Source organism: Bubalus kerabau, chromosome 1 (assembly GCF_029407905.1).
Source record: "Bubalus kerabau isolate K-KA32 ecotype Philippines breed swamp buffalo chromosome 1, PCC_UOA_SB_1v2, whole genome shotgun sequence".
NCBI classification, from domain to species: domain Eukaryota; kingdom Metazoa; phylum Chordata; class Mammalia; order Artiodactyla; family Bovidae; genus Bubalus; species Bubalus kerabau.
Genome location: NC_073624.1, coordinates 221,083,207 through 221,103,496, shown reverse-complemented (window position 1 = coordinate 221,103,496; position 20,290 = coordinate 221,083,207). Strand labels below are relative to the sequence as shown.

At 42.8% G+C, this 20,290-nt stretch overlaps 3 protein-coding genes across 4 annotated transcripts; all 3 read right to left on the bottom strand.

Annotated features, from left to right (window-relative positions):
- Positions 1–3,531: 3,531 nt before the first annotated feature.
- Positions 3,532–6,983, bottom strand: LOC129633875 (protocadherin beta-17-like). The gene is given in 2 exon segments (XM_055555839.1): positions 3,532–4,112; positions 4,114–6,983. Coding segments are annotated over 2 exon segments (2,394 nt in total). The 5' UTR covers positions 6,430–6,983; the 3' UTR covers positions 3,532–4,034.
- Positions 6,984–9,460: 2,477 nt separating this feature from the next.
- On the bottom strand, positions 9,461–12,002 carry LOC129642229 (protocadherin beta-5-like). The gene is given in 3 exon segments (XM_055566786.1): positions 9,461–9,594; positions 9,597–11,202; positions 11,204–12,002. Coding segments are annotated over 3 exon segments (2,388 nt in total). The 5' UTR covers positions 11,852–12,002.
- Positions 12,003–12,468: 466 nt separating this feature from the next.
- LOC129633816 (protocadherin beta-6-like) lies at positions 12,469–19,661 on the bottom strand. 2 transcript variants are annotated; one of them, XM_055555745.1, is made up of 2 exons: positions 17,181–19,661; positions 12,469–14,713 (listed from the first exon to the last, which is right to left on the bottom strand). In XM_055555745.1, exons 1-2 carry the CDS (start codon positions 19,465–19,467, stop codon positions 14,490–14,492), a joined length of 2,511 nt encoding a protein of 836 aa, XP_055411720.1. In that variant the 5' UTR covers positions 19,468–19,661; the 3' UTR covers positions 12,469–14,489. The 2 variants fall into 2 exon arrangements, with proteins under 2 accessions (XP_055411720.1, XP_055411729.1); XM_055555754.1 differs by lacking the exon at positions 12,469–14,713 and having other exon boundaries at positions 16,190–19,661.
- Between the last annotated feature and the right edge of the window lie 629 nt (positions 19,662–20,290).

Below are 20,290 nucleotides of genomic sequence, written 5' to 3'. Positions count from 1 at the left end.
GAAAACAGTGTGGAGATTCCTTAAAAAACTGGAAATAGAACTGCCATACGACCCAGCAATCCCACTGCTGGGCATACGCACTGAGGAAATCAGAATTGAAAGAGACACGTGTACCCCAGTGTTCATTGCAGCAGTGTTTACAATAGCCAAGACACAGAAGCAATGTAAATGTCCATCGGCAGACGAATGGATAAGAAAGCTGTGGTACATATACACAATGGAATATTACTCAGCCATTAAAAAGAACACATTTGAATCAGTTCTAATGAGGTGGATGAAACTGGAGCCTATTATACAGAATAAAGTAAGTCAGAAAGAAAAACATCAGTACAGAATATTAACACATATATATGGAATTTAGAAAGATGGTAACAATGACCCTATATGTGAGACAGCAAAAGAGACACAGATGTAAAGAACAGACTTTTGGACTCTGTGGGAGAAAGCAAAGGTGGGATGATTTGAGAGAATAGCTTTGAAACATGTGTATTACCATATTGTAATAGATCACCAGTCCACACTGGATGCATGAAACAGGGCACTCAAAGCCAGTGCACTGGGACAACCCTGAGGGATGGGATGGGGAAGCAGGTGGGAGGGGGGTTCAGGATGGGGCACACATGTGCACCCGTGGCTGATTCATGTCAATGTGTGGAAAAAACCACCACAATATTGTAATTAGCTTCCAATTAAATAAATTTTTAAAAACTGAATAAAAACATAGGTTGAGAAAATTCTTAGAATCCAGGGAAATGAAGACAAAAGGCAGTAAATAGAGAAACGTTAAGAAAAATTGAATATCAACCAAGGAGGTCACTATATAACTAAAAGGAGTTAGAGAACCAGTAAACAAGGACACTGAGTAAATAAGTTTTTAAATTACACACACACACATCCCAAATCCTGTCTTGGTCTAAAGAATATATGTCACAAGATTGATAGATCTCACTGAAGAATTATCACAATAAATGACAAAATTCTTACACTATGACACTACATAGTTAAATTCTACAAAAATGGAGGTAATATATAATGACCTAATTTCATCTTTAACAAGCTTTCTTAGCCTCAGTACTATTGGCCTTTGGGGGCCATATAATTCCTTATGTGCAGGGGGCTGTCCCATGCATTGTAGAATGTTTAGCAACATCCCTGGCCCAACTAGATGCCAGTAGCACCATCTCCTCTAATTGTGCCAATCAAAATGGTTCCATATATTACCAAATGTTGCTGGGTGGCAAAATTGCCCCAGCTGAGAACCAGGGATCTAGAAAAAATAGATCTTAGAAAAAAATAGGTAATGAAAATGTTGAATTCCTCAACACAGGAGATTAGAAAACAAAGGAATGCCTTCAAAATGCTAGCAGCAAATAATTCCTAACCTGTAATTCCACATTCACTGAAATCAGTAAATCATTTGATTTTACTGCATCCAAAATTTTCAGATGTTCAAGTTCTCAGTAAGTTTGTCACCAAATATTTTTCAGGAATGTAGGGAAATAAACCAATAAAGAGGAAGTCATAAAAATGCAGAAAATGAAATCAAACTCAGGAGAGAGAGAAAAGTATTTCCTAGGACAAAAAGTATAGCACAAGTCCCAAACTGCCCAGCCATGGAGTAGGACTAGAGAACAAATAGTGTATAACTGAGCACAAGCCTGGGTGGATTCAGGATGGCTCCATGGGAAAAAATGGAACTGAGAGGTTTTTTTAAGCACTTAATAATATAACGAGGTGCTTTAGACTTTACAAAGTATGGGGATAACTTAAAAGTATATACCTAGAAAAGTAAGTAAAGTGGAAAGTGAGACAATTATAAACTTAAGAAAAATATCAGCAACATGAGGTTCAGGTATAAGTGATATTTATGTAATTATTTAAACACTACTTAAACAGATTATGACATTGTTATCAGAGAGGATAGGGTAGAAGTGTTCAAGTTTGTGTGTGTGCTCCTTAGAAGTAAATGGATAATATCTAAAACTTAAATTGAGAAAAAGGATTTTTTCAGCATATTATTTAGAAACATGGAAGTAAATACTATGGGGAAAAAAACAGATAAAAGGCTCAGAAGTTATCATGTCTGGGCAGTCAGACATGAGTATACTTGGAAAAATTGAAGCGTTGTATGACAAATTAAATATTTAAAACATAAAATGTCTAAACAATGATAAACATCATCTTTTAAAAACACATTGTATGGAGAAGGAAATGGCAACTCACTCCAGTATTCTTGCCTTGGAAATGCCATGGACAAAGGAGCCTGGTGGGCTATAGTCCAGTGGGGTCACAAAAGAGTGGGACATGACTTAGCAACTAAAACAACAACCAATTCCTTGACTTAGGTCCCTTCCAGGGCTTGGGCAGCTTTCAACCTGCCATAAAAAATACCATAGACTATGTGGATTAAGCAACAGAAACTTATTTCTTACAGTTCTGGAGGCTGGAAGTCTGAGCTCTGGGTGTTAGCAGGTTAGATTCTGATGAGATCTTTCTTCCTGGCTTGCAGATGCCCACCTCAATGTGCCCTCACATGAGAGAGAGAGTAAGTTCTCTGGTGTCTCTTAGGAAGGCAGTAATCTCATGAAGAAGACCCCTCCCTCCTGACGGTATCCAAACCTAATTATACCCCAAAGGCCCAGCGCCAATTTCCATTACATTGAGGGCTAGGGCTTCAGTGTATGATCTTGGGAAGACAACTGAGTCCACAGCACTTGGAAAAAACACTAATTAAAAAATAAATAAATAAAAGTAAACAGAACCATATGATCCAGCAATCCCACTTCTGGTTATATATCCAAAGGAAACAAAATCAGAATCTCAAAGGGGAAAAAAACACATTGTAAATGTTACAAACATTGACAATTTTTGCTATCTTCTTAAGTTTATTTGCTCACTTATTTAGCTACATGCAGACTCTTACCTGTGTCTTAGTTGCAGCATGTGGAATGATGGGATGCCAGGATGAGGGATCTAGTTCCCTGGCTAGGGACTGAACCCAGAGTGCCTGCTTTGGGAGCCTGGAGACTTAGCCAGTGGGTCACCAGGGAAGTCCCTATTTGCTCACTCGTAAGAGGGCAGTTAAGTGATGCTAATATTTTAATATGCATCACACTCTTGTTCGTTAACCTTGTAGGGCTTATTTAAGCATAAGCAAGTTCTGTAGGTTCATATTATTTTGTTTTTATTCAAGTAAAATCTGATAGTTTTAATTATAAAGATAGGAATTTATTACAGATCCATTTTATATTATTTTCATCTATTATAAGCATCATGGAAATGTTTTAGGATGATGTTGAAAATTATTTCTGAGTGGGAGAATGTTATGCTTTCCTTTTTATTCTTATTAAATGTTAAAATAACAATGTTATTTTAAAAGAATCATTTTCATACTAAAAGCCATTTATTATGAAAAAGAAACCATAACTCTACCAACTTTTTTCTACTTAACTGGGATTATATCCTTTAAAATTATAGTAGATGGTCTAATTAAACGATACCAATTTTGAAAGAAAATACTCAGAAAGCATTCAGATAAAATATTAGTTCATTTGAGGAAAGACAATAGTGTTTTTGAAACAACAGTACAGAACTCCAGCAGTTTACAAGGTCACAAAATTTTTGGCATAAGTGAAAATTTTAAAAACTAAAAGCCATCATTTACAAGTCAGACATGCAATAATAATCATAAAACACAATTCTCTTAGTTATAACAAGTTACAATGAACAAGCTCAACTATCAGGAACCTGAAAACACTTGTGACTTAGAAAAATCTGACCCTCCATAACTTGAGAAACACAATTTCTCTGCTAAATGTGTGATCTCCCATGCAAAATGTTAAGGGCTTATAAAAATCGACAAAAGAGCAACAATAAAAACCACCTAGAGATTCGGAATGTAAAACACTTCAAACTATAAATAGGACAATACTTAACGAACGTGTGCATATGTAAGCTCTTCATGTTAATGAAAGGGTTGGAAATTAATATATTAGAGAATATGATCATTGATCATCTCTTGTCAAGTGAGATTCCTAATTGAACCCCAAACGATTTATAAAGTTAGCATTTCCCGCGGTGTCCATACCAGCTCCTTCACTCATGAGGCTGGGGGACTATAGGTTTGAGAAACTTGAATTCGCCGGACCCAGTACCTTCCATCAGACACACCTCGTACTGGTAGCTCTGGGACAGGGTCCCCGTGCCGCTGACGTCCACCAGATGGCCCGGGAAGTGGCCCTCGGCCACCGGGCAGCGACCCGCCGAGGCCGCCCCGCCCCTCCTGCACAGCCGCACCGCCACGAACACCAGCACCGAGAAGAGGAAGAGCGACGACACCGACGCCAAGGCCACCACCAGGTAGACGGTGAGCGGGTCGGCGGGCACTGCGGCCGCCGCTTCCGCTTCCGGGGCCGGCAGGTAGGGCTGCGAGAAGCCGTCCACCAGCAGCACGTGCAGCGTGACGCTGGCCGACAGCGGCGGCTCGCCGTTGTCCTTGACCAGCACCACCAGCCGCTGCTTGGGCGCGTCGCGCTCGCTCAGCAGCCGCGCCGTGCGCACCTCGCCGTTGTGCGCCCACACGCCGAACAGCCCGGGCTCCGTGGCCTTGAGCAGCTGGTACGACAGCCAGGCGTTCTGGCCCGCGTCGCCGTCCACCGCCACCACCTTGGTCACCAGGTAGCCCGGCTCGGCCGCCCTGGGCACCAGCTCGGTGCAGGGCGCCGAGGCGTTCTGCAGTGGGTAGAGCACGAAGGGCGCGTTGTCGTTGGCGTCCGCCACGAGCACGCGCACCAGCGCCTGGCTGCTGAGCGCGGGCGAGCCGCGGTCGGTGGCGCCCACGCGGAACTCGAAGACTCGCAGGGCTTCGTAGTCCAGGGACGTGAGGGCGAAGAGGTTGCCATTGTCGGGGTTGATGGACACGAGGGAGGCGAGGGGCACGAGCGGGTCGGGGGGCGGCAGCAGCGAGTAGGTGACCTGGGCATTGGCGCCCGCGTCTGTGTCTGTGGCGCTGACGCTGCCGATGTGCAGGGCGGGGCTGTTGTTCTCGCGGACCCAGAGGGTGTAGGAGGTCTGGGTGAAGGCGGGGGCGTTGTCGTTGACGTCGGACACCAGCAGGGTTATGTTGTGCTCGGTTTTCAGTCTGGGGGTTCCCATGTCAGTGACCGTGATGGTGATGTTGTACTCGGCTTTTTCTTCTCTGTCCAGTGCGCCTTCTGTTACCAAGGTGTAAAAATTTTCTATCGTGAGCTTCAGTAGGAAGGGGAGATGGTCTTGGATGGAACACATCATTTTTCCATTGTTACCAGAGTCTGAATCTGAAATTCCAAAAACAGCGACCACAGTGTCAGGGGTGTTTTCTGGGATATCATTAATGAGTAGTGATATGGTCAATTCAGGGGCGTTGTCGTTTACATCCATTACTTCTATGGCTACAGTGCATTTTCCTGAAAGACCGCCGCCATCTGAGGCCTCAATTTCCATATGGTAAGATCTAATTTCCTCAAAATCCAACTTTTTTTTTAATCGTATATCCCCTGTGACTGTGTTTACTTCGAAGGCCTGAATGACTGGATTTGAGGATTGGAAAAATGAGTAGGAGAGCTCGCCATGGATCCCAGCATCCAAATCTCGAGCAGAAACAGTGATGACAAGGGAGCCTATAGGGCTGTTTTCTGGGACCTGCACCTGGTAGAGCTGCTGAGCAAATTCAGGGGCGTTGTCATTTATGTCCAGGACTATGATGAGGACCTGGGAAGTCCCGGTCTTGGGCGGTGACCCACCATCCATTGCTGTGAGGGTTAACCTGAGCTCGGGCTGCTCCTCACGGTCCAGCTCTTGGTCCAGCACCAGCTCCGGGTATTTTCTGCCATCGCTGTGATTTCGAGTAAAAAGGTGGAAATGGAAGTTGGAGCTAATTGTGTAGTTCTGTACTGTATTACTACCAACGTCTAAATCTTGAGCTATTTTCAAAGGATATGCAGACCCTAGATGGCTGCTTTCTGATATTTTCAGGAGGATTTCATTTTCCAAGAATTCTGGGGCATGGTCATTTACATCTTGAATCTGTAATTCACCTTGAATAAACTGCACCGGGTTTTTCAGTAACACCTGGAAATGCAGTATACATGGATCCTTGTCACCGCACAAATCTTCTCGGTCCAGTTTTTCTTTTAGTATCAAATTCCCACTCTTCTGCTCGATCTGCAAATGCTGTTTATTCCCCTTGAAAAGAATGCGGGCGCCCCGAGAAACCAGCTCCCCTAAGCCCAACCCCAGATCTTTTGCTAGGTTGGCTACAAATGAGCCGCTGTCCCTCTCTTCTAGAACTGAATACTTAATGATCTGACCGCCTGCCTCCCACAATAATAATAGAATAATAATAGCGGTCACTTGCCTTTTCTGAGTCATTTTGGGTAGCGGTGTCTCCATCGTTCCTGAGTGCAAAAGATGCAGTATTTAATCATAAAGTAATTGTTTTGCGCCAGATCTGCTATTTTGGTTCGGTAATTTTGAGTTACTTCTTGTCATGGACTGACAAGGGGATAGCTGCCTCTCTGAAACCTATCCCCAGCTGTGTAAATACTTCCTTTGTGAGCTACCAGAAACAGACCGGCTTTTATGGAGTCTAGGACTCTGCAGACTGTTTTTTTTTCCACTCTCTTAGCCTGCAGCGCCACCAAGCGTTCTTCTTTACAACTTCAGGGAGTTTTCATTTCAAAGCATGATATAATATCAAAATTGCAGTGAACACACTGTGGGTCATAAAATGTTATGAATTCCTTTCCTCCGCACCTGTAATGCAGTCTTGTCTAGGTAGGTAACAGTAGTTGTGAGAGAAAAATAAGTTATTTATCTAAATCTACATTCATTTTCCCTTTAAAGGTACAAGTTTGGTATGCAAAACTCAGCTCAAGACAAATTTATTTTTCATTTAATAAGTATTTCTCTGTGCAGGAATTATTAAAGCTTCTTGGGATAAAACTGTAAATTAAGCACAAAAAATCTTGCTCTTGCGAAGCTTACATTCTATTACAAAGTTACTAATTTGTTCTATGGTGTTAGAAGAAGTTATACATTTTAAAATCCAGTTTTTACTCCCCAAAAAATTGCAGTGTGCCTGCAACTTCTGGGAAAATGTGACTTTTCAGTCTCTGGGATACACAGACTTTGGACCTTTTTTTCCTTCATAAGTTCACTGTGTACATAGCCCAGTGAGAGGAAATGACTATTTGTTTTATTAGAAACCAATTGTAAGTTCTCAACTCAGGCAATGTCTTTCTGCAAACATGAAGAAGGCAATAAAGCCAAGGAACTCAAAGTATATCTTTCTAGGGAAAGGTTTTGACCTGTCAGCATTAAATAGGGCCCACACCCCTGTATGTTTTATACCCTCTGGGACTATGCAGATGGCTTTACTGAAAAAATCCACTATACCAACTAAAGTCATGTGGTTGGAGAACAGTAGAAGCAGCAACTCCCCCAGAGAAGAATGGAGGAGGAGAGGGTAAATATCTGGTGTAAGTTTCCCCTACACTCACTAATTGGTAATCATCTATGACAAAAGAGCCATGATAGTTCACTTATCTGAACACAGAACACAGCCAAATATAATTTAGTTAAGCCCAGTTGCATTAAGAATAAAAAGAAAATACTCACTCATTTGTCACTCTAGAATAAATTGCCTGACTTTGATGGGAAGTTGAAAAGAGGGACTTCTCATAATATACTACAAACATAACCAAACCAAATATGGGTTAAATTGTGAAAGTAAATTATTTTGTGGCTAACAAAGGTAAATGGTGCATATACATTAGCGAAAGAGAAAAATCTGACTAGTAACCTGCTACTAGTAACTAACTTAGGTCTTGGGAGGGAACACACCTATAGAAGCTTGAGAAATAGGCACAGGAGCTTGAAAAAATATAATCTGGATTTTCCTAAAAATACTTTTGAACTTTCAAATTGTTAGACAAAGACAAGGAGATGAAATGTACTCTGAAGCACTTTATATTCTGTAATAGAGTTTAGGGTGAATGAGGGTGTTTTCTGTTTAGAAGGCAAATAAAAGGGTGATATTTAATAACTTTATTTACTGGCAAGGATGCTATATTGTAGTGAGAATATTAGGATTACTTATTCCTTGAAGGTTATTTTAAAAATTCACTATTAGACTGTTAATAACAGTCCAATACAACAGTTAATAACTGTTAATAGCAAATATTTATTAAGCATTTATAATTGTTTTTTAAATTATCATCATATACTTACATGAAATTCAAAAACTGTAATTTAATGTGTTGACACTTTCCTGAAGTCTGTATTGATAGAAAATGTGTATGTACTATTGTGATATATTGAAATGCACATAAATATGACTAGCTATTTAGTATTTAGCCATCTTTAGTATCTGTTTTTAGTTTTTCACACTATAGGAGTTACCCAAAAATGAGACTTACATTGGTGGGTTAAAAAACTATCAAACATATTTAAACATGTCCCTACATGTCACTTGTGATGTCAGCTGTCACTACTAGTTAGAGATGCAATCTTGAGGACTTTGGAATATAAAATTTATAAAAAGGATAGATTATTAAATGTTTTAAAATTATGCAAATAAAATTTTAGTGTTCCCTGGTGGCTCTGTGGTAAAGAATTTGCCTGCCAATGCAGGAGACTCAGGTTTGATTCCCGGGTCAGGAAGATCCTTTGAGAAAGAAATGGCAACCCACTCCAGTATTCTTGCCTGGGAAATCCCATGGACAGAGGAGCCTGGTGGGCTACTGTCCATGGGTTGCAAGGAGTCAGACATGACTTAGTAGCTAAACAGTAAAATAAAATTTTACTTTGCATTCAGACTGTCAATATAGTGGAGACTAATATTTAAATGCTTTTGAACTGTGGTGTTGGAGAAGACTCTTGAGAGTCCCTTGGAGTGCAAGAAGATCCAACCAGTCCATTCTAAAGATCAGTCCTGGGTGTTCATTGGAAGGACTGATGCTAAAGCTGAAACTCCAATACTTTGGCCACCTCATGAGAAGAGTTGACTCACTGGAAGAGACTCGGATGCTGGGAGGGATTGGGGGCAGGAGGAGAAGGGGATGACAGAGGATGAGATGGCTGGATGGCATCACCGACTCGATGGACATGAGTTTGAGTAAACTCCAGGAGTTGGTGATGGACAGGGAGGCCTGGCGTGCTGCGATTCATGGGGTCGCAAAGAGTCGGACACGACTAATCGACTGAACTGAACTGAACTGAATATTTAAAAAACCATAAAGTTAACGCATGAAAAATACAGTGAATACCCACTGTCTGACTCTTTAAAATTTCACAATGAGGAGCAGTAGTAAAACAATCGTGAAACGGACCATCAATAATATGCATCGATAACGTGTATCTTTAAGTTAAAATAGATTACCAAACTTATTAAGTAGGGCTTAATGACAGAATAATCCAATACTTAATTGAATAGGGAACTACTCCGAACTGTGGGGTTTTCCTTGATTTCCCTCACAGTGCCCTGGAGAGGGAAGGTGGGGAGAATTGGCTTCAGACACTTGAATTCCCCGGTCCCAGTACTTCTCGTCAGACCCAATCGTACTGGTAGCTCTGGGACAGGGTCCCCGTGCCGCTGACGTCCACCAGATGGCCCGGGAAGTGGCCCTCGGCCACCGGGCAGCGACCCGCCGAGGCCGCCCCGCCCCTCCTGCACAGCCGCACCGCCACGAACACCAGCACCGAGAAGAGGAAGAGCGACGACACTGACGCCAAGGCCACCACCAGGTAGACGGTGAGCGGGTCGGCGGGCACTGCGGCCGCCGCTTCCGCTTCCGGGGCCGGCAGGTAGGGCTGCGAGAAGCCGTCCACCAGCAGCACGTGCAGCGTGACGCTGGCCGACAGCGGCGGCTCGCCGTTGTCCTTGACCAGCACCACCAGCCGCTGCTTGGGCGCGTCGCGCTCGCTCAGCAGCCGCGCCGTGCGCACCTCGCCGTTGTGCGCCCACACGCCGAACAGCCCGGGCTCCGTGGCCTTGAGCAGCTGGTACGACAGCCAGGCGTTCTGGCCCGCGTCGCCGTCCACCGCCACCACCTTGGTCACCAGGTAGCCCGGCTCGGCCGCCCTGGGCACCAGCTCGGTGCAGGGCGCCGAGGCGTTCTGCAGTGGGTAGAGCACGAAGGGCGCGTTGTCGTTGGCGTCCGCCACGAGCACGCGCACCAGCGCCTGGCTGCTGAGCGCGGGCGAGCCGTGGTCGGTGGCGCCCACGCGGAACTCGAAGGCCCGCAGGGCCTCGTAGTCCAGGGACGTGAGGGCGAAGAGGTTGCCATTGTCGGGGTTGATGGACACGAGGGAGGCGAGGGGCACGAGCGGGTCGGGGGGCGGTAGCAGCGAGTAGGTGACCTGGGCATTGGCGCCCGCGTCTGTGTCTGTGGCGCTGACGCTGCCGATGTGCAGGGCGGGGCTGTTGTTCTCGCGTACCCAGAGGGTGTAGGAGGTCTGGGTGAAGGCGGGGGCGTTGTCGTTGACGTCCGACACCAGCAGGGTTATGTTGTGCTCGGTTTTCAGTCTGGGGGTTCCCATGTCAGTGACCGTGATTGTGATGTTGTACCCGGCTCTTTCCTCTCTGTCTAGCGGTCTCTCTGTCACCAGACTGTAAAAGGTTTTGAACGTAGGTTTCAAGAGAAAGGGGAGATCATTCTGAATGGAGGAAACCATCTTACCGTTTTCCCCGGAATCTGGATAAGAAACACTGAAAACAGCTACCACAGTCTCTGGGGAGTTTTCTGGGACAGAGCTGATGAGTCTCGACATGGTTAGTTCGGGGGCGTTGTCGTTCACATCCACCACCTCTATAGCTACAGTGCATTTTCCTGAAAGGCCCCCGCCGTCTGTGGCTGCAATCTCCACGTTATAAAATCGAGTTGCCTCGAAATCCAATGCCCTTTTCAGACTAATTTCTCCTGTTATTTCGTCTATTACAAATGGTTGAATAACTTCATCTCCTTGGAATAGAGCATAGGCTACTTTCCCATATGTTCCTGCATCTAAATCTCGGGCAGAGACAGCGACAACTAAGGAGTTTAGGGGGCTGTTCTCTGGAATCTGGACCTCATAGACGGACTGTAAAAATTCTGGGGCATTGTCATTAATGTCCACGACTTCGATGCGGACTGTAGTGGTCCCAGACCTGGGCGGAGCCCCCCCCATCCAGCGCGGTGAGGGTTAAACTGAGCTCAGGCTGTTTCTCCCGATCCAGTGCTTTGTCCAGCACCAGCTCTGGGTATTTTCTGCCATCTCCACGATGATGAGTGACAACATGAAAATGGGAGTTGGGGCTGATTGTGTAGTTTTGAACCGTGTTGCTACCTATGTCAAAGTCCTGAGCTATTTTCAAAGGAAACACAGTCCCTGTCTGGACGCTCTCGGGGATTTTTAGGAGCATTTCTCTCTCTAGGAACTCTGGGGAATGGTCATTTATATCTGTGAGCTGTAGATCAGCTTGAATAATCTGTATCGGGTTTTCCAGTAATAGTTGGAAATGCAGTATACAGGGATCAGTTGCCCGGCACAACACTTCCCGGTCTAGTTTTCCATATAGAAGCAAATTCCCGGTCGTTATATCCAGCTGCAGGAGCTGTTTGTTTCCTTTGTAATGGATTCGCGCGCCTCGCCTGGCTAGTTCCCCCACCCTGAGACCCAGGTCTTTTGCCAGGTTGGCCACAAGAGACTCACTTTCTGTTTCTTCTGGCATGGAATACCTAATTTCTTCAGAGCCAGTCTCCCACAAAAACAACAATATAGCAAGAAAGATAACTTGCCTTTTTTGTAGCGTTTTTGCTGGCGCAGTCTCCATTGTCCAGATCCGGTGCAAGAAGGTAATTTCTTCAACTCGATATACAACCAATCCAGATGAGTTAGTTAAATAAAATGGAATTTGATCTGATTGACTTGCGCTAGGACGATGCCCTTCTCAGAGATCTCTGCGCCTAGATCCTATGTAAATTGCTTCCTTCTTTTAGAAAGCACTCGGGGTTGTGATTCCCACTTTAACGGCTTCTGGGACAGTCACAGATCCCTTCATTCATACTCCTAGCTTGCAGCGCCACCAGGCGTCATTATTTACTATTGCATATAGTATTGGCTATTTCATTCCAAGCTTTAACTTGGTATGTATCAGTTTCCTTTTAAGTCAGAAATGCTCCCGATTGATTCTGTATTTCCAGTTTTTAGTTACTGGAAGTTCTGAATAAGCATTTGCTAAGTTAACTTCCAGTTAAAGAATACTTTTCAGAACAAACTAAAATGATGTATCAGTATTCCTCATAAAACACCTTTTGAGTACTCAAACTTTCTCTTGTGGGATTCTTATTTGATTATATTCAAGAAATTAGTAATAATGGTAAGTTTACAATTTTTCAAAATGGTTTTATTTTAAATATACATCAGAAAAGGGAAAAAACCATGTGTGTACAACTCAATAACTTTTCAGGAAGTGAACACACTGGTAAGCAGAACCTAAATTAAAACTGTTACCAAAAGCCTAGAAGCCCTCTCCTGTCATTATCTGGTCACTACACTGTAAAGGTAAAACTCTTCTGATTTCTATTATTATAGTGTGGGGTGTTTTTTTTTTTTTCTGTTCTTGTTTTTAAGCTTTCACACAAATGGAGTTATACAATATTACTCGTATCTTTGTAAAGTCCACACCTTCTATACTGTTCTAACTTATCTCATTGCTTTGTGTTACTCTATTGTACAATGATTTGTTTTTCTATTCTCCAGTGGATGGACATTGGTATTTTCCAGTTTAGGGATATTTTGAGTACTGCTGCTATGAATATTTTTGCTGTCTTTGTGTGCACTTATATTGTGAAGAGTGAGAGCTCCAGTTTCTCCAAATCCTTGGCATCATTTAATATTGTCTTTTAACCATTTTGGTGAGTGTGTTGTGATGTCATGTTGTAACTTTAATTAGGATTCCCCTGAAGATTAATTAAATGAGTCCATTTTCACTTGTTTATTTTTATTAGAGTAAATTCTTGTGAAGTACCTGTTTCTTGTCTACTGTTCTTGTTAGGGCATTTGCCTTTTTTTTTTCTTACCGATCTTTAGAAGTTCCTTATATATTCTGGATTTAAGTACTTTTTCAGAAGTATGTATTGCAGGTATCTTCTCTGATTCTATTGCTTGCACTTAAAGTCTCAAGATATCTCTGAAGAACAAAACCTTTAAATTTTAATTTAGTCTAATTTTCAATATTTTTCATTTATGGTTTGAATTTTTTTGTATTCTCTTTAATTCTTTGCATACAGCAAAGTGATGAAAATACTGTTGTGTGGTGTTTTCAAAAAGTCAATTACTTGTTACATTTATAGCTATAATTCTCATGAAATTAACTTTTTAATAGGAATGAGGTTAGGCTCAGATTATTTTTTCATAAAAATATCCAAATGTCTTTGCACCATATACTGAAAAAAGTTCCATTCTCCATTATTTCTGAGTTGTCATTTTTTTTCATAAATTAGATGATCATAGTTATGTTCAAGGCCCGTCTTTTTTTCAATTTTTCTCCTTGTTTATCCTGCAATACCAAATTGTCTTAATTTCTATACTTTGTAATAGGTTTTATTATCTGATAATTAAGTCCTTTAGTTTTATTCTTTTTTTTCAAGATTGCTTTGGTTAGTATTGTCTATTTCCATATAAATTTTAGATTCAGCTTGTCAGTTTCACAAAGAAATCTGCTGAAGTTTTCTTGAGGATTTTATTGCATCAGTAGATTGATTGAAGAGAACTGGCATATTCCCAACATTGAATCCTCCAACTGGAATGTCCCTGAATTTGACAAGTATTCTGAGAGGGGAACTGGCCTCCAATTTGCCATAGGCATATGAAGTTACTCTATTCCTGGCAGGAGCAGAAGCCTTTTGTCTGTTCTTAAATGAAGTCACTCCGTAGGGTCCGTCTCATTGCGACCCCATGGATTGTATGTAGCCTGCCAGGCTCCTCCATCCATCTTTCCAGGCAAGAATACTGGAGTGGGTTGCCATTTCCTTCTCCAAGGGATCTTCTGGACCTAGGAATCAAACCTGGGTTTCCTGGTTCTTAGGCTTTTGCAAATTTCCTCAGGGCAAACTGTAGGAGTCAGTTCAGAGCTCTCTCAAGAAGATTCCTTTTCAGGAAGCTTACTTAGCCCCTTCAGTTCTTTGTATATGATCTACTGTTTCTTCAAACTAGTAATTTCTGAATTGTAACCAAGCTTTATAGTTGTTTGAAAGTGAAAGAAGGAAAAAAAAAGTTGTTTTCCGCTGTTAAATAATCCTTCTAACTTGAAACAGAATACAACCAAATATGTGCAAAACTTAAAATCTGAAACTACTTAAAATCTGTATTTTGTAACTTTTGGCCATAAGGAAGAGGAGTTCTGAAAGTGATGTGGGCCACGTTGACTTAAGTAGAATTTATGTCACTAAAACAACACACTGTGTGTGCTAGGTCACTTCAGTCGTGTCAGACTTTTGCGACCCTGTGCACTGTAGCCCACCAGGCTCCTCTGTCCATGGGATTCTCCAGGCAAGAATACTGGAGGGGGTTGCCATTCCCTTCTCCAGGGGATCTTCATGACCCAGGGATTGAACTTGCATCTTCTGCATTGGCAGGTGAATCTTTACCACTATTGCCACCTTGGAAGCCCTAAACACACTATATGCTGTGCCTAAAAAATGATGAAAGAGGAATTGTTAAAAATGAACATATATAATACATTTGAGAAAGTGATTGAAATGTGTATCATTATCCAGATATTTGGCTCCCATTTTCTATTTTTATTTTGCAACAATAGAAATGGCCTGTTTTTCATGATGTATTCATTTTGTGGAAGTTATCTGGATATTTACTACTAAATTCTAATTGAATTTTAAAGTGTTGATGAGGTCTACACCAAAGTCTGCTAGTGATCTCCAGCTAGTAAGTAATGATCCATACTTTATGAATACACACAGTAATTTATAAGTTAATACACACACTAATTTATAAATTAATACACAAAGTAATTTAAAAAACATATATAAGTTAATAAAGGTGGGTTCTCAGTGTTTATTTGCCTAGACTAATTTAGGTAATTATACAAATTGGACTTTCCTGGCATAAACAAAAACATGAACTTTTTTCATAATGTTGAGATATAGTGGTGAGATACAGAGGTGAAATAGATATAGTGGTGAAAACTTCAATCATATTTCTTGTCATCATACATTAAACTATTTCATTTAAATATCTAACAGTAAATGGAGGCATAATTAAAGTTAAATACAATATTTATGTCATTTGTTTAATTGTGTTCTTACTTATCACTTTCTAATTTCAAGTATTAGATTGGATGAAGGTAAAAAGATATGTTCAATGATAACTTTAAGAGTAGTTTTCATTTTTTATTTCATTACATCCTTAGAAAAAATATAATTAAGGAAAGATGCAAATAATTAAATTCCTGTAGAGTGATACTTGAGACTTATAAAGCAAACTCTTTAATAGATATAAGTGGCTTTATAGTTATATCCCTATAACTTTAGTTGGAAATCAAATAGCTTCCTTGGTTTAATGAACACAATATAAAGCAATTGCAATGCCAGGTGAGTTTATTTCTTATCTTATTTATATTTCTATTCTTGTTGTCTTAAAGGAAAAAAAAACAATGCTTATTTCTTACTAATGAAAGTTTAGCATAATTGAAAAAACTACTGTGCAAAATGTCTGAAAGCTACATAGAAGAACAAAAGAAGATAACTTGGACATAAAAAAATATATCACTGTTTTGTTGATAAAGACTGTCCATGTCTTCAGAATAACAAAGTGAAAATCTATTATCACTCAATAACCAGACTAGAACAGAATAACCAAAACTCAAAAGAAATTCTTACTCTTTTGAAGGTGCAGAGAAACTTCAGGGAAACCAAGAAAAACAAATACATTAAACTACATTTGAACTTGTAGTTATAGGGCAAAAGGAAGGACAAGGCAGTATTTGATGCCCTCTACCTCTTCAGTCCTTTGAAATGACTTAGGGTGTATTTAAGGTTCTGTGTTTTAAAAAATAATTTAAAAAGTAGTGACTTAGTTTTATTTAGTGAAGTAATGCCAAATTATATCAGATTTTTCTTTTTAATTATTATTAGAATAATTTTTATGTTAATGTGAGTATATAGCAATTGCAATGTGCTAGGTTAAGTAGCAGACAAATAAGAGAGAGAAATCTCTAGCATATTGGTGCTTACAATGGGATATGGTCAAAATTGTAGCGTATTACTACTTTAATAAAGTGCGTGTTTATGTACAGTTTTGGAGAAACAAGTATGCTAAGATATGCTCATGGCTATTCAGGGGCCATAGCTTTGTAGAATAATCAACAAGAACGGTCTAGGTAGTTACAAAGAATTTCAAACACTAGCTTGCAAATAGAAAGCTGTATGATAAGGAAAAGCACCAAAAATATACAGAAATGCATGATTACACAGGAGCTTTAAAATGTTTCATTGAAAAGACATAAACTAAGAAGTTGATTTAAATATTAATAGAATTTCTTTTTATACTACTTGAGTAATTTTTAGTTATGGAAAGATTAATCACCAAGAGAAGGTCAAATATGGAGAAAATACATACTCAATATCCAGTACAACTAAAAATGCTAAATCTAATTAGCACAGAGACATGCATAGCTTTATATGCAGAGACATGCATATATATATATATGTGTGTGTATATTTGTGTGTGTTAATCACTCAGTCGTGTCCGACTCTTTATGATCCCATGAACTGTAGCCTGCCAGGTTCCTCTGTCCATGGAATTCTCCAGGCCAAAATACAGGAGTGGGTTGTCATTTCCTTCTCCAGGGGATCTTCACGATCCAGGGATTGAACCTGGATCTCCAACATTGCGGGCAGATTCTTTACCACTGAGCCACCAGGGAAGCCCTATATATATATTTGTACAACAGTACAACTTCTTAAGAGAAAGGTATTGCAATGGGAATTAGGTTTGCCAAAATTAAGGAGAGGCTCACTTAACCAAATACGACATTTAACTGAATACAAAGCTATTTCTACAGTTGGGGCTTTCTTTGATTTCTCTCTCAGTGTCCTGAACCAAGAGGTTAGGGAATATCGGCTTCAGGAATTTGAACTCACCAGTTCTATGGTCTCCCGTCAGACACACCTCGTACTGGTAGCTCTGGGACAGGGTCCCCGTGCCGCTGACGTCCACCAGGTGGCCCGGAAAGTGGCCCTCGGCCACCGGGCAGCGACCCGCCGAGGCCGCCCCGCCCCTCCTGCACAGCCGCACCGCCACGAACACCAGCACCGAGAAGAGGAAGAGCGACGACACCGACGCCAAGGCCACCACCAGGTAGACGGTGAGCGGGTCGGCGGGCACTGCGGCCGCCGCTTCCGCTTCCGGGGCCGGCAGGTAGGGCTGCGAGAAGCCGTCCACCAGCAGCACGTGCAGCGTGACGCTGGCCGACAGCGGCGGCTCGCCGTTGTCCTTGACCAGCACCACCAGCCGCTGCTTGGGCGCGTCGCGCTCGCTCAGCAGCCGCGCCGTGCGCACCTCGCCGTTGTGCGCCCACACGCCGAACAGCCCAGGCTCCGTGGCCTTGAGCAGCTGGTACGACAGCCAGGCGTTCTGGCCCGCGTCGCCGTCCACCGCCACCACCTTGGTCACCAGGGAGCCCGGCTCGGCCGCCCTGGGCACCAGCTCGGTGCAGGGCGCCGAGGCGTTCTGCAGCGGGTAGAGCACGAAGGGCGCGTTGTCGTTGGCGTCCACCACGAGCACGCGCACCAGCGCCTGGCTGCTGAGCGCGGGCGAGCCGCGGTCGGTGGCGCCCACGCGGAACTCGAAGGCCCGCAGGGCTTCGTAGTCCAGGGACGTGAGGGCGAAGAGGTTGCCATTGTCGGGGTTGATGGACACGAGGGAGGCGAGGGGCACGAGCGGGTCGAGGGGCGGCAGCAGCGAGTAGGTGACCTGGGCATTGGCGCCCGCGTCTGTGTCTGTGGCGCTGACGCTGCCGATGTGCAGGGCGGGGCTGTTGTTCTCGCGGACCCAGAGGGTGTAGGAGGTCTGGGTGAAGGCGGGGGCGTTGTCGTTGACGTCGGACACCAGCACGGTTATGTTGTGCTCGGTTTTCAGTCTGGGGGTTCCCATGTCAGTGACCGTGATAGTGATGTTGTACTCGGCTCTTTCCTCTCGGTCCAGTGCCCCTTCTGTTACCAATGTGTAGAAATTCTCAACGGACGGTCTTAAAACAAAGGGGAGATTGTCATGTATAGAACAGATAACCTGTTGGTTATGTCCAGAATCAGCATCTGATACACTGAAAACTGCCACTAGGATCTCTGGCAGGTTTTCAGGGATGGGGCTAGTCAGTGAGGACATAGTCAATTGGGGAGCATTGTCATTCACATCCAGGACCTTGATGACTACAGAGCATTTTCCTGATAGTCCCCCACCGTCTGTAGCCTCGATATCCACCTGATATGATTGAAATTCTTCAAAATCCAATTTCTTTTTTAGTCGAATTTCTCCTGTATTTGCGTTAATTTCGAAAGGTTCGTTAACGTCATCGACTTGAAATAGGGCGTAAGATACCTCTCCAAATGATCCTGCGTCTAAATCTCTCGCAGAGACAGTGATAACCAGAGAGCCCAGGGAGCTATTTTCAGGGACTTGAGCCTCATAGAACTCCTGAGCAAACTCGGGGGCGTTGTCATTGCTATCCAAGACCAGGATCTGAATCTCTGTGGTCCCAGACCGAGGCGGAGACCCGCCATCCAGCGCTGTGAGGGTTAGCCTGAGCTCGGGCTGCTCCTCACGATCCAACGCTTTGTCCAGTACCAGCTCCGGGGACTTCCTCCCGTCCTTGCGGTTTCTAGTGAGAATGTGGAAGTGAGGGTTGGAGCTGATTATGTAGCTCTGAAGGCCGTTGCTACCAGCGTCTAAATCTTGTGCCATTTTCAAAGGAAATACCTTACCTGGTGTAGTAATTTCTGATATTTTTAGTTGCATTTCTCTAGCAGGGAACTCTGGAGCGTGGTCATTTACATCTCTAATTACCAAGGCAGCCTGAAATAACTGAAAGGGATTTTCCAGTAATACTTGGAAGGGTAGCACGCAGGGCTCAGTGGAGCCGCACAGCTCCTCCCGGTCCAGTTTATCATTCAGCAGCAAATCACAGGTGCCTGGATCAAGCCGCAAATGCTGTCTATTCCCCTTAAAAACAACTCGGGCGCCCCGGGCAGCCAGCTCTCCCATCCTGAGTCCCAGGTCTTTTGTCAGGTTGGCCACAAACGTGCCACTTTCTGCCTCTTCCAGTACAGAATACCGAATCGTTTCTGAACCTGCCTCCCACGAAAGAATCAATGTAATGAAGATCATCACTTGCCTTTTCTTCTGATGTAGTTTCGTTTGCACCATTTCCATTGTTATGTCTGGTTCCAGAGGAAATATCTTTTTCCAATCCCATTCACTACGTCCACTGTTGACCCTTCAAAATGTCTGCTCCGGAATTTCAAATTCGTTCCTATAACTTGTCTGGCAGCGACTGCTCCCTGAACACTTCTGTCTTAGCTTAACCTGTAAATGAGCTCTGTATTTTTCTCTTGGGCTTCTCTGAAATGGAGTCCACCGAGTCTGCAGAGCTTATATCCACTCTTAGCCTGCACTGCCACCATGCGTTGAAATGAGTAACTTTGTGGGGGTGCTGCAGGTCAACACCACATACAAAATGTAAACTTTATAAACGTTTTAAGGAAAACGCTGAGTTTCTCAGACTGCAGTGAGTGAACCACATGCATAAAGACTTATCTGGGAGTCTTGTTTTTTTTTTTCTTTTTCAGAACTTGAATCGAATTTTCTAGCCTTCTGGCTGAACTAACTAATCTGTAAGTCAGTCTTTCTCTTTAAGAATTCTGATACATACTAACACATTTAAGAGTCGTTCCCTCAGGTAATATAAACTTCCTATAACCAACTTTTATTCATTGGTTCAGTTCAGTTCAGTTGCTCAGTCGTGTCCCACTCTTTGCAGTTTATCTCTGAGGAGCAGTGTAATTTCTGAATCTGAGAAGTATACTATTTAATTGTCCCACCGACACACTATACAAAAGTAAAAGTTGGTTAGCAAGATCAATCTTAAACACTTATTTCTCTAAACTATATGACTAATAAAATGGAATGAACAACATACTTACCGTTGTTTTGTGGTCACACCTTCACAATAAAGGGAACAATTAGGCTATTAGGA